Raw genomic sequence first — 25,368 nt, forward strand, 5'->3', positions numbered from 1 at the left:
TAGATAAGAGACACACTGAGAGCTCCTATTCCCTGATTCACTCTCTAAGTTCCTACAACATCTGGGAATCAGCCAAGCCACAGCTGGGAGCTGGGAGCTAGGAACTCAAATCAAGTCATCTACATGGGTGGCAGAGACTACATTACTTGAGCTATAACTGCTGCTTCCCAAAGTGTCCATTAGCAAGAAGCTAGAGTCAGGAGCCACAGCCAGGTATCAAACCAGGGCACTTTGATATGAAACGATGGAATGCAGGCATCTTTTTTTTTTTTTTTTTTTTTTGTCAGGCAGAGTGGACAGTGAGAGAGAGACAGACAGAGAGAAAGGTCTTCCTTTTTCCGTTGGTTCACCCCACCATGGCCTCTCCGGTGGCATGCTACGGCCGGCGCAAAGCCAGGAGCCAGGTGCTTCTCCTGGTCTCCCATGGGGTGCAGGGCCCAAGGACCTGGGCCATCCTCCACTGCCCTCCCGGGCCACAGCAGAGAACTGGACTGGAAGAGGAGCAACTGGGACAGAATCCGGCGCCCCGACCGGAACTAGAACCTGGGGTGCCGGCGCCACAGGTGGAGGATTAGCCTAGTGAGTCCCGGTGCCGGAATGCAGGCATCTTGACCAATAGGCTAAATGTCTGCCCTCTTTGTAACTTTCTTTTCCTCTCTTTTTACAGAACTTTCAGTACCACACCACCACAGATTGACACCACTGGGCAGTTGTTTGCACAAACTAGGAAAGGCCAGGAGGTTCTTGGTAGGGTGAAGCAGTTCATGAAGGAGCACGTCTTTCCAGCTGAAAAGGTGGGTCGTGATGCTGCATTTGCACTGGGGGGCTGTTGATGGACACTTCTGTTACCTCTGCTTGTGGGACAAATACAGTCATTTTCTCTGCAGTCAATCCTGACCCAGATCCCCCCTCTCCCCCTAAGCATAGAGCTGCAACAGAATCTGAGACAGCAGAATTTCAAGCTTCTAAAATATGCCAAAAGAATGCACAGATAAGTCTGTGGAATTTAAATAAAACCCAAAGGAATTAATGGCTTGTGGTGTTGGGAACTTGAATATCTGGAGTAAAATACTATTTTGGGCACATTTTCTAAAGCATTGAATTTCAGGTTTTTTTTTTTTTTAAATAATAATGACCCCTTAGAGAATTTAATGAGAACTAAACCCAATACAAGATGGACATATCCCAAATTTTACATATCATTTCAAGCTCTTCACAAATAACATAACTCCTCTTCCTCCATAAGCTACTATTTCAAGCTGCTAAGTTTCAGTAAGTTGCCTGAGCATGGAGAGGCAATGTGCCACATTCTTCCATTCAGTTAACAAATAATTCCTGGGTAGCTAATGATGGATTAGGCACGTGGTGAACCATTGGATGTAGAAGAAAGAACAAGGGAGACAGGGCTTAGTCCATCTGCCGTGACTATTCCCGAGTCTGGATAGTTGAAAGAAGAGGTTTATTTAGCTTACAGTTTAGGAGACTGGAAGTCCCAGCGTGGGGGCTCCACCTTCAGTTTGGCCTCTGGTGAAGAGCCTCTTGGCTGTTACAATGTGGAAGATGACACCAGGGTATGAGTAAATGCAAGAGGGAACGATTGCATGGTGAGACAGGAAGCCAGGGAGCAGGGAAGGGCCAGCCTTGCTGTTGTATAACAACCTGCTCCTGAGAATTAACCATGGTTCCATGAGAACTACACTAGTTCCTTCAGAAGGCAGCGCCCCAATAACCCAATCACCTCACTAGGCTCTGCTTCTGAAAAGTACACCTCGTCAGTACCCCCACATCAAGGGCTAAGGCTCCAACACACAAACCTATGGGGGATAAACTCAAACCATGGCATGCTCCATAGAGCTTGCATTTTAGCAGGGAAGAGAGACATTAAATAAGAGAGACTAGATCTGTGAAGAAAAGATACAAGCACTCATGCAATATGTAAGGGAGTTGGATCAAGGCATGTGTGTGGGTCGAACACTGGTTTAGAACTCATAGGGGCTTGCTTCTAAGAAATCCCTGCCACAAATTAGGTGGTTCTGTGGTGGGTGGTCTTGTGTGGCCCCTGCCTCCATCTGCCAGGTGAGTGGGTAAGGCTGGATGGACAGATTCCCATTCTGAGAGGCCTAGAGCTGGATTGGCAAAATCAAATAGGGAGGCCGGCGCCACGGCTCACTTGGCTAGTCCTCTGCTTGCGGTATCGGCACACCGGATTCTAGACCCGGTTGGGGCGCTGGATTTTGTCCCGGTTGCTCCTCTTCCAGTCCAGCTCTCTGCTGTGGCCCGGGAAGGCAGTGGAGGATGGCCCAAGTGCTTGGGTCCTGCACCCGCATGGGAGACCCAGGGTCGGGGGGAAGGCACCTGGCTCCTGGCTTCAGATCGGTGCAGCATGCTGGCCATGGCAGCCATTTGGGAGGTGAACCAACGGAAAAAGGAAGACCTTTCTCTCTCTCTCTCTCTTGCTCACTGTCTAACTCTGCCTGACAAAAAAAAAAAAAAAAAAAAAAATCAAAAAATCAAATAGGGAACTAGAAAAGGCCAAATCCTTTCAGGAAAAATGTTCCAAGGCCAGAGGTGTTTGTAGGGCAGTCAGTGTTGTTGCTTGAGTGATATCAATCTTTTTAGTAAGTATCTGACTTGAGATGAACTTTGCTCACAGAGTAGAGTAAGTTTCTTTTTAGAATTGAACTGAAAGATTAAATTCATTTTTGAGTATGTGTTTATGAGTTACAACATGATACTTCAATATATCTATACAGTATACCCATCAAATTAGGTAGAGTATTTCCATTGCCTTGTGTATTCTTTCTGTTCCTCCTTTCTTCTTTTACTTCATCAAATACACAATAGGCTGCTGTGAACTAGAGTCACCTCACTGGACTGTGCAACGGGAACTTGCTCCTCCTGTCTGTGTTTTGGTGCCTGTTATCCAGCCTCCCAGTCAGTCAATCACGGCTCTAATCCCAGGCAAACTTTTGAGTCTTGTGTGCATGAGAGAGAACCTACAGTATTTGTCTTGCTGTGTCTGGCTTATTTTACTTAACACAGTGAACTCCAGATCCATCCATTTTGTCTACAACTGACGGGATTTTGAAACTCTTTCGAAATAGGCAAACTTCTATGTGCTCAAAGATGAATATATCAGTGAATAATTTCTGCTCTGGTTAATGTATTCAATTTTGACTCTGAACTTTGGATGTGAAAAAGGTAATGCAATACTTTTAGTTTAAGGTGGTGGCATGAATTCAACATTTCCCTCTCCTTCTCAAATAAAATCCCATTGAATTAACAAAAAATTGTTAAGAAATAGAATACATTAGTTAAAGCAGGAAAACAGGAGGGGACACACAGGGGACAAAAGGCTTTGAGAACAGCTTGGAAATTAGATTTGGAAAGAAGAACAGAATAAACCATGACAAAGGAAGCCATAGCACAAAAGAATTTTGATACAGAAGGCTGTAGCCTGGATGGTAACCGTTTACACAGTGCAGTCCCTGTGACTGGCTGGTGTGGACAGCAAGAATGAGAGGAAGGGAAATCAGGACACTGGGCTGAAGAATTGGCGGGTGGGTTGTGGGTTGTGGGTTGGTCTCTGCCACCCTAAAACGAAGCCTAGCTGTTTAGGTGCTAGGCTTGCAACCCCCACACAGAGCACAGGCCAGCATTGGCACAGGAAACCAAGCAGGTTTGCTCTTTCACTCTTAAGTGCATATGGCATTTCAGGGAAAACTGCAAGATTTTATTTGAAAGAGAGAGAGAGATCTTTCATTCACTATTCATTCCCTGAATGCCTGCAATAGCTGGATCTGAGCCAGACTGAAGCCAGGAGCCTGGAACTCAATCCTGGTCTCCTACATGGGTGGCAGGGACAACTATTTGGGCAATCACCTGCTACCTTCCATGGTCCATATTAGCAGAAAGCTAGAATCAGAAGTGGAACTGGAACTCCATGGGGTATGGGGATCCTAAGCAGTGTCTTAACCACTATGCCAAGCACCCCCCCAACTTACTCTTTTTTTTTAAAAAATATTTATTAATTTATCTGAAAGGCAGAATTATGGGGGAGTGGAGGAGGAGAGAGAGAAAGAGTAGATGAAAGGGGAGTGAGGAAAGGGAAGAGGGGAGCGAGAATCTTCCACCCAATGGTTCACTCCCTAAATGCTCACAACAGTCAGGGCTGAGCCAGGCCTAAGTCAGGAGCCAGGAACTCATCCAGATCTCCTATGTGGATGGCAGGAACCCAAGTGCTTGAGCCTTCATCTACTGCCTCCCAGGCTCATTAGCCAGAAGCTGGATCAGAAGTGCAGAGTAGCCAGGACTCGAACCAGGCAATCCAACATGGGATGAGGCTTAACCTGCTGTGCCAAATCGCCTGCCTCTTACCCTAATTCTTGCAAGATAGTTTTATTGGATATAGAATTATAGGTTAACAGTTATTTTAGCAATTAAAGATTTTATTCCACTGATTTTCTTTGTTTGCTTGTTTCATTTGTTGCTGTGGGAAGTCAGCGTTTGATCTTAGTTGATTATCAAAAATCTTTCTTTTTCCCTCCTCTCTGTTCTCCTGGTAAGAATTGTTCTTTCTCTTTGATGTTCTGCACTTTTACTGTGCTCTGGCTTTGTTGGACGTTCTGGATTTACAGCTGGGTGCCTTTTATCAGTTCTGAAAACTTCTTAGAGTAGTGTTCCCCAATATTGCCTCTCTCCTGCTTCTGGTCGTCTGGGGCTCCACCTGGACTCGCAGAGGAACTTCTCTCTAAATCCCTCATGCCGGGACCACTCCTACTTCCCTTCTTTTGAATGTCTGTACTTTATCCCAGCGAATTTCTTCAGATCATTCTTCAGTTGATTGTTATTGTTTCCAGCTGTAGCTAATCTACCTTTTAAACCATCCCCAAAACAGCGGTTCTCAAATCTCAGAGTGTGTCCCAGTTGCCTAGGCACAGAAGACGGGCTCATTGGAGGGGGGCAGATCCTGTGCCACTGTGTCTTCACCAAGTGGTACTGCTGCCTCACCAAAGCGTGATAACCACTGCTATGGAGGCTTTTTGAGTTTAATTATGATGGTTTTCTTGTCTACAAGTTGCATTCAGTTGCTTTTCAAATTTGCATCATTTTTCATCATACTTTTCATACTCATCATTCTTCTTTGTACTTCAGTTTAAAGCTCTCTGCCAGGTACTTGTAGGCCCTGCCAGGAACATTGTGAACCGAATTTTGGACTGACATTTTAGGGCCCCACAGCTCTGCAAATTCAGATCCCAGACATGGGTGAAAGCATGCTTTAGGTTTAAAAAGTCTCATTCTTCTGTTTCACCCTGAATGAAGACCTGGCTATGTGCCTGTATCCTCCTGGTCTGTATCCTCCTGGTCTGTATCCTCTGTGGGTGGGCGCCTTCGTTTTGTTTTCTATGTAGGTTTTACCCATCTTGGCTTTTGTGGAGGAAGGAGGTGATCTCTGACCCCTCTCTTGCCATGTTTGGGCGCTTGGCTCTGTCTCTCCTGATGTCTGCCAATGTGGCCCCTTAAACCTTGGGGCCAATGCTCACCTAGATCAGCTCACATCCCCCAGGCACACTTGGCTCCAATGCTCACTCATACCTGACGAGTTGGAATTTTTTTCCCTTGGCCTTTGAGAAATTTCCTTATTTTTAATTTAAGGTGTGCATTATTAAATATATTTTATATATTAAATATATTTTTAAATTAGTTGTAAATTTTACCTAGCTTTTTTTTTTAAAAAAAAAGATTTATTTATTTGAAAAGTAAAGTGGTAGAGAGAGAGGGAGGGAGGGAGATGGAGAGAGAGAAAGAAAGAGAGTGAGAAAGAATCTTGCATCCACTGATTCACTCCCCAAATGGCTGAAACAAGCTGGACTGGGCCAGGTGGGAGCCAGGAGCCTAGATCTCTATCCAGGTCTCCCAGGTGGCTGGCAAGACCCCAAGCACATGGGCCGTCTTCTGCTGATTTCTGAGGTTTATTGTCAGGAAGCTGAATCAGAAGCAGAGCAGCCAGGACTCAAATGAGGGTTCAAGTATGGGATGCCCGTGTTACAAGTGGCAGCTTTAACCTACTGCACCACGATGCCAGCCCCCAACCTAGCATTTCTGAGGTGTTTGAGACATGTCTAATACCATCTAGCGTGCCCTATTGCTGGAAATGGAACACTCAACTCTTGGTATAGGGTTTGGAAGCCTACCATCTAATGTTGAGGCAATATAATTTTGTAACCAGCAAGCCCTTAGAATGTATGAATCTGTGACTGACTTGAAAAATACATATTACTGACTTTATAGCAGCTGAAAACATTTATGTTGAATATTAGCAATTTGACTTTTTTAAATTTTGAATTAAGCTTAACTAATATTTCTTTTTCTCTTATTACTTTAAGGAGGTGATTGAGTACTATGCTAACAATGAAAATGTGATAGATAAGTGGAGACAGCCTTCAGTGATTGAAAAACTCAAGGTAAGGAAAAAAATTAATATGAAAAAAAATCCTATGCAAGTGTTTTTTGAGACCTTAGTTTGTTGTGATGGTTATATTAGTAGAGCTTCAATATATCAGTAGAAATTTTATTAAAGGACGGTTAAAAATAGAGTTGATAATACACAAATTAGGATACATAGTGTTCTGTAAATGGTGTGTGATGAAGACAGCCCCTTACAGCTGTTCAAAGAAAAACCCAAGATCAGAACCACTCATTATCACCTGTCACTAAATTGAAACTGAAGTCAAGGCAGGGCATTTGTCCCACAAGGGCTTCATTCAAATTCCATGCTTTCAAATCTTCACAGAAACACATGTAAGAAATTGAAATGTCTGACACAGTATTTATACTTGGCAAAAATCTGCTCAAATGTGGGAGATTTTTAACTCTTGTGATTTAATAAGTTTTCAAGTAACCAAATTCAGTTTTTTCAGCCAAATCTAAGGAACCTTAGAGGAAAAGGCACTCAACAGTGAAGAAATTGTTGATCCATGAGTTAGTAACCATTTGGCTGGAACACTGCAGGCCACAATGAAATGTGTAACTCCATAAGTGGTTTTAAAGTTCAAAAGACATCAATGCCAATATCTTTTCAAAATGAGCTACTTTGGCTCGTGGTTAACTGATCACTCTGGCATGTTGGTCACCCTGACAGGAAATGGCCAAAGCAGAGGGCCTCTGGAACTTGTTTTTGCCAGCCGTCAGCGGTCTCAGCCAGGTGGACTATGCCTTGATTGCTGAAGAAACAGGAAAATGCTTTTTTGCTCCAGATGTCTTCAACTGCCAAGCACCAGGTAACTACATCAACTCCAAACAGAAGCTGCTCTGATAGTTTAAGCAGTTTTAAAATTTCTCTGTTTTATTACCAGGAAGTTTTTCTACACAAAGTAGATTGATAAATTTGGCTATTCTTTTCAGTTGCTGTTTTTTTTTTTAATTTGACAGATAGAGTTAGACAATGAGAGAGAGAGAGAGAGAGAGAGAGAGAGACAGAAAGGTCTTCCTTCTGTTGGTTCACCCCCCAAAATGGTCGCAACGGCCGGAGCTATGCCGATCCAAAGCCAGGAGCCAGGTGCTTCTTCCTGGTCTCCCATGGGGTGCAGGCGCCCAAGCACTTGGGCCATCCTCCACTGCCCTCCCAGGCCACAGCAGAGAGCTGGACTGGAAAAGCAGCAACCAGGACTAGAACCCGGTGCCCATACGGGATGCCGGCACCACAGGCAGAGGATTAAACAAGTGAGCCATGGTGCTGGCCCCTTCAGTTACTGTTGATACATAGATAGTACTTATTTTGTGGGAAGGAAACTGAACTGGTGGTGTTTTAGGTTAGAAGCTTTTTGATTTGGGAAGATATTTTCTACTATGACCGAATATGCGGTATGTATGTGTGTTCATAGAGGGATGGACAAGTATACTGGTAGACCCATATATGACTAGGACAAAGTTTCAAGAAATTTTCCTTGCCTACCTGCTGTGCATTCAGATATTTTCCAGAGTCTGAGCTATCACATTCTATTTATTCTGTTTTAGGGAATGCTATCTATATTCAATTGATGGATTTCGTGATAACTAGTGGCTCATACTACGAAAAGCAATTCCACTGAATGCTATCCTTGCAGGTGCAGCTTTGCTACTGTTTTCCCTTTGACCTGTGAACTCAACATTTTATTGAATGATCAGGGATGTTTTTTCCAGCATTAAAATTTCAGCTGTCTGTAGCTGTACTGCCTCAATGATATCACAATATTATTGACATTTAAAATTTGGAAACAGAATGTGTTTTTCTTGACTAAGGCGGTGATTAGCAACTCTCCCAAGCAAGTGACCCGTGTGGGAAGGAAGTTGAAAGCTGGGTGTTTTCTCTTCGTGGTGGAGATATCTTCATGATGGCCTTGGGCGTAGTGTTTCCCAGAACTTCCAAAGCAGATAAAATGGAATGTCAGTGATGCGGAATAAACACTTTGGGAGGATTCTAAGTATAAAGATGAATTTCCACTTTCTCTATCCAAATCACCTCCCAAATACTGTAGTTACAAAAGCTAATGGGAAACATATGTAGTCTTCCAATGTATGAGGTTTTTTCCATGTGCTCTTCGATAAGTCATACAGTATTGTATGTTAGAATGTTGAAAATAGCAGCTTTAATCCAAAAACTATTACTGGAAAATGTGGGGGCTTTGGGGGTGATTTTTTAAATGGGAAAAACTTTTTTGCAGAAATAATTTATCTGAGCATGTTTTCCCATAAATGCACAAATGATAACTTTACTGAATTCTCAGAACAAATGAATAACTTTTGGAATTTTTTTACTCAATATTTATCTTAACTATAACAACTGAATTGAAGACAACTGAAGAAAACAAACAAAAAGCTTTACAAGTTATAAATTAGGGCTTCTTTTCTCCCTCAAACTGAATGTTAAGCTTGTGTTAATCTACTAGGAATTTTGTGCATTTCAAGTGTCTGAACAGAGTACAAACATATCCTGAAAGACCCAACTTAGACTTAGCTTAAATTTCATAGGCATTTCACTACCTATCCTTGAAGTCATTGTTTAGAAGCAATATTGAAAAATTCTGGGGGTGGGCATTAGACATAGCCACTTAGGATGCCAGCATCCGGTATTGGAGTTCCTAGGTCTGAGTCCCAACTGTGCTCCTGGTTTCAGGTTCCTGCTAATGCACAGCCTGGGAGGCAGCAGATGATGGCTCAAGTAATTGGGTCCCTGCCACCCATGTGGGAGGAGTTCCAGGTTCCTAGTTTCAGCCTGGCCCAGTCCTGGCTGTTGTAGGCATTTGAGGAGTGAACCAGTGAATGGAAGATTCTCTCTCTCTCTCTCTCTCTCTTTCTCTGTCTCTCTCTGTCCCTTTCTATCTTTCAAGTAAAATATAGAAATAAATCTTTTTTGTAAGAAGGGGAGCATATTTCAGAGAAAGACATTTGGAGCATTTTGCTCCATAGCAGGCACAATACATTCTTTCTAGCTGAGGTTAGACACCACAATGTATCCAATACTAATCCACACCTTCCCAGGTTTGGAAAGGGGCTGGATATTCTGTCCAGGGCAGGAATTGTATCTTTAGGTTCCTGAGAGAGGATCTACTACTTTTTCAGGTACTATGGGGTACACAAAAGTACAGCCCGATGCTAGGGTCAGAAGACTGTAACTGACATGAGAACAGAGGAGGGGTTGTTTCTGTGGTGGTAATGGGAGATTCTACACAGAGGAGCTTGCTCATAGCAGGAACTGTGAGTGACAGGATTGCACTGGAGAGAAGGCCTGTTCCAAACAAAGCTGTAGAAGTAAGGAAGCAGAGCAGCAGAAAGACCAGAGGGCTGGGGCCCCTGGGGGACATGTGATGTCTGTTCTTCAAGAGCATTGTGGCCACTCTAAGCAGGACACCCGGTATTTGTGGTATGGCAGGCAAGTTTAGGTGAGTGAATTCAGCCCCCTGTGAGCCAGGCTTCGTCGGGATGAACAGGCTGGAGTCTGTGATTCAGGACAAGTTGAATGGACATGCACTGGATGCCGTATCGTCATCATAAAGTATGTTCTGTATTTCTCAGAATATGTCAGCAAACACTTGCTTTACGAAGATGCAGCCCATGTTGTGTGCATAAATGTGTGGGTTCCTTGCTGGTAAATATTTATGTGCACACCATGCTTCTTCTGTGTAGATACGGGGAACATGGAGGTGCTGCACCTCTATGGGAGTGAGGAGCAGAAGCGGCAGTGGCTGGAACCTCTCCTTCAAGGGACCATCGTCTCTGCCTTCTGCATGACAGGTAAAGGCCCACCACCCTCTGCTCCTGGCATCGGCAACCATCTGGGGGTACTGTAGATAAGCTGCAGAAATGTGGTATGCGGCTCTGAGTGCCCTTCAGGCTTGCCCGTGGCTGGATATGGAAACATGTTTGTTTTGAGCCTGGTTTTAAAGTTTGGGATTTGAAAATTTGCAGAATGGTCATCCCCTTTGAGAGGACACCAGATGCTGTTCTGGTGTTTTGCTTTAGCTTCAGGGGCTGAGTAAGCCTGGTTTCTTAGTCTTTTTATTTGCATTTTTAAAATTCCCATCTATGAATAGTTAAGATCATCTTTGCCCTTATGTATCAAATATTCATCTTTGTGGTAATTTTGTATCAGTATTTACCAAATATTCAACTTTTCCATAAACCCAGGAAAAACAGAGCTTTCAGCAGTGCTAGACATATGGCTCAAATTATAATCCTGTGGGAAAACAGAACTAGGGACGTGCTAATAAAGATGGGTTTGGTACCTCTTGAGCACAGGAAACACTGAAGTAAGAGCTCTTCGGAAGCCAATGTTACTCCTTCATGACTGAGCTTAGAATTAAACTGGATTTCCTTTGGCCATAATTTTAAAGGGTTTTTCAATAATGCCCTGTTTTGTTGTTTTCTATTATATGTGTACATTTATAATAACAAAGCTAATCTTCATTTAAATCAGCAAGAGGCATTTATTGAATACCAACAGGATGATGTGTTACAGAGCACGCATTGTGGGTTACAAAATAAGTAGAGTACAGAACCCTCCTTTGTCAAGAAAACCATCTCACGTTTTAGGAACAGAATCCTTGGCTTCCCTGCAGGGCTCCTTTAAAAGAGTGGCATGTTAACCAGTGCAGGTTCCTGTGATGGAGCGAGCGGGTTCTGAAATTCCACACAAGAAACAGTTTCTTTAAAGGGGTCCCAGAGAAAACTTTCTGGAGACCTTAAATTTGAGCAGACTTCAAGGAAGGCAATGCATATAAATTGGTCAAAGTTTTCTTGATGGGATTTGTAAGATAGATATTGCTTAAGATAGTAAGTAAATTATGAGGTGAGGAAATAGGGTGTGCCAAGACTTAGTACAGATTTTCCTTGTGGGAAGTAGAAACAGTATTTTAATCTACCTCTGGTGACTGGAGAAAGGACTGAGGTAGATGTATCCCAAGCCATACATCAATGAGAAGCCAAGAAAACAGTTCAGAAGACTGAGCACGGTGTCTCATCTACTTCATTCATTCATTCATTCATTCTCCCAATGTGTATTTACTGAATACTTGCCATGTATAGGTTATGGGAGGACCAGGGCAGAATGGGGGAAGGATAGGAAAATGTAAAAGCCAAGGAGGATTCAGTCCTCAAGAGTTTACATTCACTTTGCTAATTCTCTTTTGCTAACTGATGCTATTGGCCAGCCTGTAAATTCAGCCTTTGTTTATTTATAGAGCCGGATGTAGCCTCCAGTGATGCCACGAATATTGAATGCAGCATTGAACCAGATGGTGATAGCTATATAATTAACGGCAAGAAATGGTGGAGTAGTGGTGAGTTTTCCAAAACAATTTTTTCGCTCAACAGATAGATCTTGTTGCTAGATACTATGCAAGAATAATGTTATGATACGTAGTTGTTAATTTTATGATCATAATTCTTTAAATTCTGCCCTTGAGATCATCTTCAAAATTTAGAAAGAGTAGATCAAAGGAAAAGTAATTTTAACATTACCTGATTTGGTGATGTCTTAATTAGGTGATGTTGATTTTTAAAAGCAGAAAATATGTCTTTTTCTTTTTCATGTTTGGAGAGGTGAAATGCTTAGCATGTGCTACTTTTGACTTATATAATTTCAAAGTTTAGTTTTAATGAGGCATCTTACATGTTTAACATGTGTTATTAAAAATAACTGATTGTGGCTTCTGTTTTCACTGCTTACAAATACAGTGTTTCAGGGTGAGCATTTGGCACAGTGGTTAAGACACGGTATGAGACATCCAGACCCCATGGAAGGGTGGCTGGTTTGAGTCCCAGCCCTTCTGCTTCTGATCCAGTTTCCTGTTGATGCTCACCCTGAGGGTCAGCAAGGGAAAGCTCAAGTAGTTTGTTCCCTGCCTCCCACATGGAAGACCTGGATTGAGTTCTGTGTTCCTGGCTTTGACCTGGACCAAGCTGTGGCTGTTCATAGGCATTTGGAGAGTGAACCAGTGGCTGGAAGATTGCTCTCTGTGTGTATGTGTGTGTGTGTCTCTGTCTTTTTTGCCTTTCAAATAAAATAAAATAAGAATTTCTAAAAATGCAGTGTTTGAAAAATAGGAAACTTTATATATAGGATAATACATTTTTAGTTAACTCTCAGTGATGTAGTAACAAATAGATGAGTTCTTTAAGGAGTTACAAAAATTGTACCATAGATTAATATGGTCCTCTGAGGGCTGCTTCTAAGTCATACAGGAGAAATCTAACATTTACCAGCATAACCCCTTATTCTAAAAATAAATTGACATCATGGAAGCAAATTATATGTCTTGAAACTTACCAGGGATGAAACAAAAGGGCCAGAAAATCTTATGAACTTTTTTGTTGTCATTAATTGCTATTCTTTCTGGGATTTTATAAAAATTACTTGCAAATTAAGAAATACAAATTATGCAGTAGTTTTACTGCATAATTATTCAAGAATTAAAATTATGCAGGGAGATCATTCTCACATTAAAACTAAAAATAGTTACAGATACCTCTTAACATAAGCATCTTCATTAATCCATTTTAGATGATCTAACTTATAGCAGAGAGGGCTTTTTTTATTTTGAAAAACTCCCTTTATTTTGGAATTATTATAAATTTATAGCAACCTCTAAAGAAAGTATAGCGTGGTCCCAGGTAACCTCCACCCAGTTTCTCCCTATAGTTCTCATCTTACGTGATTATAGGTTAATTACCAAAACCAGGAAGTTGAACTTGCTACAACGTCTGTGTCTGTGTGTAGTTCTGTCATGTTATCACATGTGTAGATTTGTGTAAGCACTACTGCCATCAGACACGGAACTATGCGTCACCACGGGATCTTCCTCTTTATGGCAGGCGTTTTTATTTATTGCTGTCCCTTACTGCTGTTTGCCTGTGTCGCTAGTGTTGATTTTCACGCCCCTTTCCTCTTCTTGGCTCGCGCCCGGCCCCTCCCCCAGCCCCTTTCTGGTTATAAGTAGCAACCACGGAGTCTGATTCTCAGAACAGCGCAGATGTGTGAGCATCACTCGTGCGTGTCCAGGCAGAGGCAGGGCCGCTGAATATTCAAATGCTGAAGGTACTGGTCGGCTCTGTAGGGCCCTCGGAGTCGAAAGGAATCTCCTCTGCGTTTTGTCGCTGTCTTCTCCAGGACCCGTATTTCTTGGCCACTTTCATGATGTAGTTTTTAAAAGAGGCGCCCATGAAGACGTAGAGGATGGGGTTGAGGCAGCTGTGGAAGAGCGCGATGCTCTCGGTGACCTGGATGGCGACGTCCAGGCGCTTGCTGGCGTCGCAGTCGGTGATCAGGGAGTAGATGATGTCCACGGCTTGGCAGAACTTGACGACGTTGTAAGGCAGCTGCGTAACGATGAAAACTAGAACCACCGCGAGCACAACTTTGAGGGGTCGGGATTTCTTAATGTTTGGCGTCTTGATGAGCGTTCTTGCCGTAATGAAGTAACACACCCCCATGATGAGAAAGGGTATCACGAACCCGATGCAGATCTCCAGCATCTGGATGGATGCTTTCACCGAGGTTCCCAGCTGGTGGGGAAAGATGGGGATGCAGCGGGCATTGTCATTGACCGTGTAAAACACCAGCTGGGGGGCGCTCAGCAAGGTGGCGGCCAGCCAGACGCAGAGACAGATGAGCCAGCACGGCCTTCCCGCCCCAACCGGGCCGGGGGCTTTGGTTACTGCCCAATATCTGTCGATGCTGATACAAGCCAGGAACTGCATTCCAGAGACAAAGTTGACTGTGTACAAGGCTGACGTCACCTTGCACATCACTTTCCCTAGAACCCACCCGTGAACTGCATTGACTGCCCAGAAAGGCAGGGTGAACAGCAGGAGTAAATCAGCCACGGCCAAGTTCAAGATGTACACATCGGTTTTGGTGCGCTGTTTCTTGTAATAGGCGTAGATGGCCACTACGGTGGAGTTGCCGGCAAGTCCAGTGATGAAAGTGATGGTGAAGAAGACAGGGAGGAAAACTTTTGCAAACTGTCTCACCTCTTCCTTTATGCAGATGGCTTCGTACAGGCTATAGTCGTGCGTGCCATTCAGCTCATTCTCCTCGTAGTAGTAATCTGTTGACTGGTTCTGCTCCAGCGCCATGGCTCCCACCTAAGTAGCAAAGAGAAGTGAAACACTCGCCTGAATGTTGCTTTATAAAAAGCAGGCTTTGAAACTGTTGAAATCTTTATTTAATATATGCTAAACTGATCTTCTTTATATAAAGAGAATTGAAAATGAATCTTGATGTGAACAGAAGGGGAGAGGGAGTGGGAAAGGGGAGGGTTGCGGGTGGGAGGGAAATTATGGGGGGGGAAGCCATTGTAATCCATAAGCTGTACTTTGAAAATTTATATTCATTAAATAAAAGTTAAAAAAAAAAAAGCAGGCTTTGGCGGCGCCGGGGCTCACTAGGCTAATCCTCCACCTGTGGCGCCGGCACCCCGGGTTCTAGTCCCGGTCGGGGCGCCAGATTCTGTCCCAGTTGCTCCTCTTTCAGTCCAGCTCTCTGCTGTGGCCCGGGAGTGCAGTGGAGGATGGCCCAAGTGTTTGGGCCCTGCACTCCATGGGAGACCAGGAGAAGCACCTGGCTCCTGGCTTCGGATAGGCACAGCGCGCCAGCCGTAGCGACTACTTGGGGGGGTGAACCAACAGAAGGAAGTCCTTTCTCTCTGTTTCTCTCTCTCTCTCTCTCTCTCTCTCTCTCTCTCTCTCTCTCTCTCTCTCACTCTGCCTGTCAAGAAAAAGAAAAAGCAGGCTTTGTCTTTTCCCCAGGGAACAGGTTTGCTGCAGCCTGAGTGAGCCTGACCCCACCGTCCTGAAATGCTCGAATGAGACCCTCGCCTTTTGCTCTTGTAACAATAGCATTTCAAATGTGAAAATTTAGTCAGATTTCAACTAAAGGGAATAAAAGTTATAACTTTTACATAAGTATTAGTGATTCTGATAGGGACATATTTATAAAAACTTAAAAACAAAAATGACTTCAAATACATTTACTTTGGTTTTATATTACTTATTTATAAATTTAGTTAAGTGCCTTATCTCAGCATCTACACTGAATGTCCCTGGTTGACTTTTTTTTTTAAGATTTATTTATTAATTATTTGAAAGGCAGAGTTACAGAGAGGCAGAGGCAGAGAGAGAGAGAGAGAGAGAGAGTGGTTTTCCATCTGCTGGTTCACACCCCAGATGGCCACAATGGCTGGAGCAGCACTGATCCGAAGCTTCTTCTGGGGCTCCCCTGTGGGTGCAGGGTCCTAAGCACTTGGGCCATCTTCCACTGCTTTCCCAGGCCATAGCAGAGAGCTCGATCGGAAGTGGAGCAGCCAGGACTTCAACTGGTGCTCATATGGGTTGCTGGCATTGCAGGCGATGGCTCTACCAGCTGCGCCACAGCGCCAGCCCCTGGTTGGCTTTTATAACACAAGGTCTCCTTAGCCGACTTCCCTCCCAAGCCTGCACTACTTGCTTATCATGTGCTAACTATTATTTGATAGCACTTTCATCCCTGTAGTGCTACGCTGTAAGCCAGCACTGCTCTTGACTTCTCTCTTATCTTCATCTCTATTTCCAGTCAGTCCCTAAGTTCTGATTCCACCTTCCCAGTAGGTCCTGTTTCTGTCTCCTTGTCATCTGCACACACTGCACACCTGCACACACTGACCCTCCCATTTCTCACCTGGCTGCTGCCGTGCCTTCCTAGCTGGCATCCTCCCCTTGTTGCACCTCCTTACCACCTCTTGCCAGACACCACAAAGACCAGGATGTTCTGTCTCTGGCCATCTGTCACTCACCTGCTTAGCTCCTCAGCTGGAAGGCCCACTGCTTGGCCTGAAACACGCAATCCCAGCTCCTTAGCATGGTGCCACCCAAAGCTCCTCCACTCTGCCTCCCCTGTGCCCTACTGCACAGCCAGCAGTTGGTTAGCCAACGGCGGCTGGCAGGCACCATACTATAACATCCTCTTGTGTTCCTTTCTCTGCCATAGTGTTTCCTGCCCTTCCCTTGAAGGGCTGGTTGTTACTCAGTTAGCTTGCATATTGCCTCCCCAAAAGACCTTCCTGATCCTATAGCAGTCTCTGCCTGTGGCTTACAGAATTGACCCCGTCCCATGGGAAAGATGTTTCTCAGACGGCCTTGTCCCTCTGAGCTCTATCAGCCTGCCTGGCACACACTAGCTGCTCAGGAAATACCGGTTAAGCTCAAAGTTTTGCCAGAAGGTATGAGCTGTTACTCCAGAACATAGACGTGCATGCCAGAAATCTCCTGTCTCAACATCAGTAACTGGATTGTGTTGGCTTGTAGCACCCCGTAGTTCTCAGAAACACTTGCTCAGAATTCACAAGCTATGTAATAATTCACAAGTATGTAATAATGACTTTCAATGTTTTCATTATAGTGCTGAGTTTGGTTTTGCTTTTCTTTAGCCTTTTAATCTCTTGTTGAGTATTTTTGTCCTTTGGGGGAAAAATAATAAACTATTTTTGTCTTTCAAAGAATCTCAAACATCCTTATAGAATAGGTAATACAAATATTATTGTCAAAAACGTGTGCCAATGTATGGTTCATTCTCAAAATCCCATTCTTAGACTTGCTAAGCAGTCCCGCTTGGGGAAGTGCAGCAGAATGAAGAGGGCCTGTAGGGGAAAAGGCACAGAGAAGAGCTGCTTTCTCTTGGCAAAGACCAAGAGCCCACAACTTAACAGGGCTGTATTTATCATGAAGGTTATCTGGAATGGTGCAATCTGGTCTTCATTTTCTTATGTGTTAATTATTAACACAACATGGACTTTGTTCTTCCTCTTTCTTTCAGAAATCTTGAATCTGATAAACAAGAATATGGCCAATAATATATTAAGGAAGAGTATTTTTTTAAGTAGGAATTAATCTGACTAAAAATGTGAGTAAATAAGATCAGGAATGGAAATGGTTTGCAATAATAATATTTCTGGCAGACACACAGAAACACATTTTTTTAAAAGAACAAAAAAAATCAGCATTTTCAGAAAAAAGTAGTATAGCAAAATATATTTTCTCCTTACAAAGTTGTATAGCCATGTAATGGAATTTAAAATAATACTTCTTACTGTTTTCAGATTTTCATTTTAAGGTGAAAGTGTAGAGCAGTTTTCAAATAGCTCATTTTTTTGGACATGCACATATTTAAATTTTATAGTCGAAAGCTCCCTCTCTATAAGTAAACATACAGTCTATGGTCCTTAAAATACCATCATATTCAAGTGAGATAAAAGAAAGAACTGACCTGTTTCAGTGGACAAGGAGCAGTGGTCCAGTGCTGCGTGAAATCCAGTGACTGCCCCAGCTCTGGTTACTTTTGTTCTGGTGTCACAGCCGCCTTTATCTTGCCTCCAAGAGGGCTTTCCTGCAATTTAACATTGTGATAACTTGATCCTTTTTTAAAGTGAAATCATCCTGTGAAAGCAAATCCAAGTTCTTCATTAGGCTAGGACATGAATTTGGAAGCATCCCATCTTGTTTCCAAAACTAAAGACTCTTCAAAGTTTCCACTTGGCGGAGGGAACAGGAAAGTGCCTGCATCCGAGCAGCTGACCAGGACCTGCAGGGAGTGCCCCGAATGTCGCCAAGGAGATCCTCGTTGAAGCTATTCTGCCCCCACCCCCACAGGAAACAAAGATTGTGTTAACCCAGAAGATGAAGCTATCGAAGACTACATTCTGAGAAAGCATGAGTAGGGATTAATATTTTTATGCTACAAGATTTAAAGTTCACTTCAACTAGGAGACTCCTGCTTCACTGTCCCCTCTGTCCCTGACTTGGCGTGTGCCTTTCCCCAGGCTTGAAACTCTCTTGCCTTCTTGTAAACAAATGCAGTGTAGCAAAAGGAGAGAAAGGCATGCAGACTTGGCTCTCAGGTCTGTTTGGACTAGACTCTCCCCCTCCTTTGCATGGCAGTTGCCTTATTTATTTTCTCATGCAAAACCAGTCTCTCCACCTGCACGTTATTTCAGACCCAGATTGGTTTGATTTCCTCCAAGCCATTAGTCTCCCTCCATGTTGATTGGCAGGAAGACCACTCAGTAGCGTTTCCTTACTGACCCCAGTGCATCTGGGACACCCAGCTGCTCTCCATTATCTACCACTTTTTTTTTTTTTAAGTTTTAATTATTTGAAAAGCTGAGTGAGACAGAAGAGAGAGAGGTGTCTGCCATCTGCTAGTTTACTCCCCAGAGGCCTGCAACAATTGGAACTGGGCCAGGCTGAAGTTGGGAGCCAGGAACTCCATCCAGGTCTCCCACATGGGTGGCAGGGACTCAGGCACCTGGGCCATCATCTGTTGCTTCTCAAGCATGTCAGCAGGGAGCTGGATTGGAAGTGGAGCAGCTGAGACTTGAGCTCGCATTCTGAAATGGGATGTGGGTGTCACAAGTGATGGCTTAAGCTGCTGCACCACCATGCCCACCAGCCTGCCACTCTGCCACGTAGCTGTGTGTGGTTATGCTAGTTTACCGAGAGAAAAAGTGCTTAGATTTGCACCGTTTGCATTTTCTGTAGTGTGAACACCCCCATCGTGGCCAACTTCAGGCTATGGAAACACAGTTGTGCAAGTGCTCAGTGAGCAGCATCATTGGCATCCTGAGCAGACCCCAGCACAGCTCTTCCCCAGGAGGCATCTCTCTGACCACTGCTCTGAATGCTATGTCAGCCCTGGCTGGACTCTTTGATCTGCCCCTTCCCTTCTTTTCAGTTGTCTGGGAATCCCAGCCAAAGGGCGTGATCGAAGGTCCTCCACTAAATGGTTGCCTCCGGGCCTTATCTCTCACCCCTTCTCCACTGCATCTGCCTCCTTGCTTCACGCCTTTTGTGCCAGCTCTCCTGTGTGCCTGGGATGTGCTTTCCATACTTGCAAGGCTTACTCTCTTATCTTTTCAAGACTTTGCTCAATTTCCACTTGCTCCCGAGGCAATCCCTAACTGCTCAAAATACTCCTCACCCAGCTGTACACCCAATCCACCTCCTCCATAGCATTTGTTTTGTCCTAATGTAGCTTATCACTTTTATGTCACTCTATTATCCTCAACCCCATATTAGAATAGAAACATCATCATTTGTTTGCTGTGCTCACTGATGTCTCCCAAGGGCTTAGGATAGTGCCTGGCTTATCAGAGGTGCTCAAGAATTATTTTGAATTATTAAAAAAGATCCTACTATCCTTCTATGACTATTCCATTTGGCTTACCTTTAATGCTCTGCATGATTGGTCTATGCAGCCTCCATGATGGCCAATCACATCTTCTCTTTGATCTGCCTGTAGAACACACAGTACTGGCTTGTGAGTCTTTGCATGTTCTGTTATTCCTGTCTGGAATATTCCCCCACTCCACATTAGAGCCCCAGCTCCTCTTTAGGATTCAGATTCAGGCCTGACTTTAACATTAATCAATCCAGGAAGCCTTCTATAACCATTCTAGATTAGATCAGACTTGCCTATTCTTAGCTTCTAGAGAACACCTCACTCCATTGTTAGTGCTTCCTAAAATTTTCTCTCTGTTGGAGCTGGCATTGTGGTGCAGTGAATTAAACCACCACTTGTGATGCCAGCATCTTATATCAGAGTGCTGGTTTGAGTCCTGGCTGCTCCACTTCCAATCCGGTTCTCTGCTAATGCACGTGGAAAAGTAGCAGAAGATGGCCCAAATATTTGGGCCCCTGTGACCCATGTGGACAACCTGAATGGAGTTCCAGACTCCTGGCTTCAGCTTAGGCTGTTCTGACCATTTGGGGAATGAACCAGCATATGGAAGATCTCTTTCTCTCTTTGTTTCTCCCTTGCTCTGTTGCTTTGCCTTTCAACATCTTAAAAAATTTTTTTTTCTATTTTTCATTGCTATTATGTACCCCATTGTATTCTCAACATACAGCTTGGTGCCTTATTCATGGGTCCAGCTTAGCGGATAGTCATTAAATACATGAGTCAATCACTTGGTGCTTAAGTAACTTATCCTCCACAGATGCATAAGTGTAGCAGTAGAGCCAGAACTTGAATTGAGATCTCCATTCTTCAGCTATTCCCATTTTGTTAAGCTGTCTCTTGAACATCTGTATTACCCCATGCTGCCATCTCTTCTGGAATCTGGTTACTGCCATGTGAATATTTGAGAGTATCCCTTTGCTTTGTTGACCAACCACATCCTTTCTTGTACATAGGATTTCCTTCTTCTAAATTGGCTCTAATTTCCATCTTTTGGATTTGTATTATCATTTTTGCTTACTCAAATGCATTCCCAGCCCTTGGGGCAAAAAGGATCTGGGGATTGAGCTGCTGTGTCTGGTATCATATGAGTCCCACCTGTGTGGAATCATGGCCAAACCAGCGCACCAGCTGGCCTTCTCCTGGATTTTCTTCTTCTCCAGGTGGAAGTAGGAGATTTGGTGTATTGGGAGAGATTTGAGAACATATGAAAGGCAGTCCTGTAGCTTGCAAGAGACAAGCTTCATTCACTGTAGGCAGCTTTTCAGAGCACTAACTTGCTATTTCTTGAATGCCTGATTTTCTCTAACTCTCTTCTACTTCTCATATCTCTAAGAACTCAGTCCTTGTGCTTCTATTCTGCCCACCATCAGTGGTCTCCTGCCTCATTAATAGAGCAATGCCTCTTATTCCCAAGGAATCTCTCTCCCCACACCCATTCCTCATCCTTCCTGTTCAGGAAGCAGTCTGACTCTAAACTCTCAACTACATGTGATCACTGAAAATACCATTGATATTGAGATATGCTTGGGCATTATTTGGATAACCTTATGATTTCTTTTGAATGTCCATATCATATACTGAACTCTTACTATACATGACTTTGTTAACTTCACGTCTTTGCATAAGAAAAATGTTTGAGTTATTACAAATTCACTATAAATGGCATTTTCAGTAGGTAAATAATATTTTGTCATGGGTTATGAATTATTATAATTTGGTTTGTTTTCCTATTATAGGATTTTTAGATCATTTCCAGTGTTTTGCTATTTCAAATAATATTACAAAGAGCATCTTTGTGTGTGGGCATATATATTATATGTGTATGTGTGTGTATGTGTATGTGTGTGTATGTGTGTGTTTGTGTATACAGTTTTTCTTTAGATGTTGTGGGAACCCAAACTTAATCTAATCTCACTGAGGTGTGTTCAAGAATATCCTTTTTGTTCTTACACAAAAGACAGTGTTCTTACTACTCACACTGAATAATAATCCTAGAGATTTGCTTTTTCATTTTGGTGCAAAGTTTCCTTACTCTTTTTATTTATTTACTTTAAACTTTATTTGAAAGGCAGAGAAAACTGGTTCATTTCCCAAATGTCCTCAATGCCTGGCACCAGCGTGGGGCAGAGCTAGGAGCCAGGAACTTAATCCAGGCCTCCCACATGAGTGCCAGGAACCCGACTACTTGGACCATAACTACTGCCTCCCAGCTGGAGTTAGGAGCCAGAACCAGGTACTGAACCCAGGTACTCCCATATGGGACGCAGATATCTTTTTTATATATTTCATCTTTTATTACCAATCAAAAATAAATTCCATATATTATTTAGCAAATATTATCATTGTTTTGTGACAAAAGACACAAGAGTCATAACAACAAAACTCCCTGAGAGTCAAACTCATAACAATGCCAAAATAAATAACAAAAATATACAAATTAAAATCTTATGCAAAATAAATAGGAGTTACTTGCTACAGTGGCTGTGACTTGCCTACCCATTTGGATGCCAGTTGCAAAGGTCTCCCTAACAAGGAAGACAAGCAGGGTGGGCCAGGTCCAGGGTATGGCTCAGCCCAAGAACCAGAGGTTGGAATAGGAGATGAAAAATTGCACTGGGAGGAGGAAGTCATCGGACCAGTAATATTTGGAAATAATTATGACCCTCAGATGCAGATATCTTAAACAGCGTCTTAACAGATGATCAGACACTCAGCCTCCTTATTCTTTGTAGAAGAGTTCCATTATGTGGACATACATGGTATATTTCAACAGTCTTCTCTTGGTGGACATGGGTGTGCATTCACATCTTTGCAAATACAAACAATACTTCTGTGAAGGATAATCTGAGCACTGTCGTTTCATTCAGAAACATCCACATCTGTAGGATAAGTTTAGAAGCCAGATTGATACGTCAAAGACTAAAGGCATCTGTAATAGAGAAGGTTGTTGCCAGCCCATGCTCCGTTGGGAGGCTGTCACTCTGTTCTCCCACAAATCGTAGATGGAAGTACCTATGTCTCTAAAACCCTGGCAATAGAACATGTTGTTTTACTACCATTTCGCTTTCTAAATGACTTGTAACAGATGTAGTACCCCTAACTCTGCCCTTGCACACCAAATGCAAAATACTGGGCTGCTGTTGAATATTATCTTGGTCAGCTAATACGTGAAATGGCACTCCATTGTAGCCTTATTTTGCATTTATTTGGTTTGTGGTAAAGTTAAACACTTTATAAATCTCTTGATTCTTATCTCCTCTTTTTGCAATTGTGTTCTTTGCCTGTCTTTACTCTGGATTTTCAGATGTTCTTTATATTCTCAGGATGTAAGTATTATATGCATTTTTCATAAATGTTGAACTATTTTCCAGCAATTTTCCCTTATTTTTCAATGTGTGAGTTTTCTAATGACAACCCAGTTATAAACCACCATGTGGGTAGATTCAGTGACTTTCAGAGCGTATTTCCCTTACCAAAGGTAACACATGCTCTAAGAGAACACATGAGTTGTTTTTCCTGGGGCAGAGCTGGGAGCCAGGAACTCAATTCAGGCCTCCCACATGGGTGCCAGGAACCCAACTGGGATCAACATTTTTTTACACGTAAGAATTTTATTGTAAAATGGTGCTTAACTCAGAATGTTATTTTCCACTTTGAATTGGTAATATTTTCCAGATTTATTTATTTATTTGAAAAGCAGACTGACAGAGGGAGAGACAGACAGACACACACAAAGAGAAGAGAAGGGAAGGGGTGGGGAGGGAAGGGGGAGGAAGGGGAGGGGAGGAGAGGGGAGGGGAAATGAATGGAAGGGAAGAGGAGGAAATGGAAGGGAAGGGAGGTATCTTCTACTTGCTGGTTCACTTTCCAGATGCCCACAACAGCCACGGCTGGGCCAAGCCAGATCCAGGAAACCTAGACTCCATTCAGGCCTCCTACATGAGAGTATCAGGAGTCCAAGTACTTTGGCCATCTTCCGCTACCTTCCCAAGCACGTTGGCAAGAAGCTGCATTGGAAGTAGAGTAGCTACAACTTGAACTGGCACACTGATATGGGATATGGGCATCCCAAGCAGGGTTTTTTTTTTTTAAGATTTATTTATTTATTTATTTGAGAGGTAGAATTACAGGCAGAGAGAAGGAGAGACATAAAGAGAGGTCTTCCATCCTCTGGTTCACTCCCCAAATGGCTGCAATGGCCAGAGCTGGGCTGATCCAAAGCCAGGAGCCAGGAGCTACCTCTTGGTCTCCCATTCAGGTCCAGGGACCCAAGCACTTGGACCATCTTCTACTGCTTTCCCAGGCCATAGCATAGAGCTGGATTAGAAGAGGAGCATCTGGGACTTGAACTGGCACCCATATGAGATGGGCAGCTGCTTTACTTGTGACACTACAGTGTAGCCCCACAAGCAGTGGTTTTACAATTGCCCCACAGTGCCTGGCCCAGGATTGTTGATATTAAAGCTAAAGCCAAATGAAGTTTAAATATTTCACCTCAGAAATCCAGCATTGATAGAAGCACAAAACTGCCTCCTATTATATAATCATTTATGTCACTTTCTTAGTTGTTGCCTAATACATCCATACCCACCCATATTTTTGTTTTTCTAATTGACATCTTGCCTTTTGCCAGAAATGATCTTGCTTGATAACCATGTGGTTGTAGGAGCCTGGAATTAAGTCATCAGCATATATCAGAGAGATAAGATTTTTAGCTTGACTTAATCCTGGCACTTGAATAGTCTTGAAATACTGCAAAATGTGGATGAAAAAAAAAAGTTATTTCTCTCTCCATTAAAAAAACAACTAGAAGATGGGATTTTGGATATTTTCTCTATAAAGAAATGTTAAGTGCTTAAGAGGGTAAGTATATTTACCCCAGTTTTGGGTAATCACATAGTAATCCATAAAACACACCCAGTGATTGATGTGTGCCATCTGTTTTCCTTCATGAAGGCCTCAGGCCCAGCGATCAGGTAGGAACATTCTCTGCGTATTCATGTTTCCTCTGATAGATTGCATCTGTGACATTTGATATCTTGTTAACCAGATGCTCTAACAGAGCAAAATCATTGAAAAGAAGGATGTTTGCTGCTGCTGCTGCACCTGCCAAATTCTGCTTGTAGCTAAGGGATGATGTATTTGTGAGGGGTTTTTCCTCATTTTTCTGAATCATCAAGTTAGAGCTATAGTATTTCAATTTTTGTGAATTGAAAGAGAGCCAAGTTGGACATTTCATTCTTCAGAATCTGAATTGTTCTTCACAAAGTTATTTTCCTTGTTTCTTCAGTTTTTTCAAACTTAACCTGATATCTAAAATTGAGCATTTATATAAGAGTGTCATAAGAAAATTTTATTATAGAAAGAACGATGAAGGAAATAATATTGGGTAATATTAGAGGAAAAATGATATAATCTACAATTAGAAAAATCAAGCTTTGGACCCATGTTCAAAAGAATTATAGAAAATCCTCTGTTTTTGAAGGATTCTGGTTATCTAGGATCAAGGAGATCTTGGAAGATTTACCCCAAGTAATCTTTTTTTTTTTTTTTTTTTTTTTTTTTATTCAAGGGAGAGAGGAGAAGGAGAAAGAAACAGATACAGATAGATCTGTTGCCTG

At 42.9% G+C, this 25,368-nt stretch overlaps 2 protein-coding genes across 2 annotated transcripts in view; one reads left to right on the top strand and one right to left on the bottom strand.

Annotated features, from left to right (window-relative positions):
• The window catches only part of ACAD11 (acyl-CoA dehydrogenase family member 11), a 98,152-nt gene that overhangs the window by 35,358 nt on the left and 37,426 nt on the right, over positions 1-25,368 (top strand). Inside the window, exons 9-13 of the mRNA XM_062214657.1 lie at positions 668-794; positions 6,387-6,464; positions 7,142-7,280; positions 10,165-10,272; positions 11,718-11,816. Coding sequence (XP_062070641.1) covers positions 668-794; positions 6,387-6,464; positions 7,142-7,280; positions 10,165-10,272; positions 11,718-11,816 — 551 coding nt within the window. The remainder of the gene's footprint in view (positions 1-667; positions 795-6,386; positions 6,465-7,141; positions 7,281-10,164; positions 10,273-11,717; positions 11,817-25,368) is intronic.
• ACKR4 (atypical chemokine receptor 4) lies at positions 11,811-17,995 on the bottom strand. The gene is made up of 2 exons (XM_062214695.1): positions 17,777-17,995; positions 11,811-14,622 (listed from the first exon to the last, which is right to left on the bottom strand). The coding sequence occupies exon 2, from the start codon at positions 14,611-14,613 to the stop codon at positions 13,561-13,563; it is 1,053 nt and encodes a 350-aa protein (XP_062070679.1). The 5' UTR covers positions 14,614-14,622; positions 17,777-17,995; the 3' UTR covers positions 11,811-13,560.

This window comes from Lepus europaeus, chromosome 2 (genome assembly GCF_033115175.1).
Source record: "Lepus europaeus isolate LE1 chromosome 2, mLepTim1.pri, whole genome shotgun sequence".
NCBI lineage: Eukaryota > Metazoa > Chordata > Mammalia > Lagomorpha > Leporidae > Lepus > Lepus europaeus.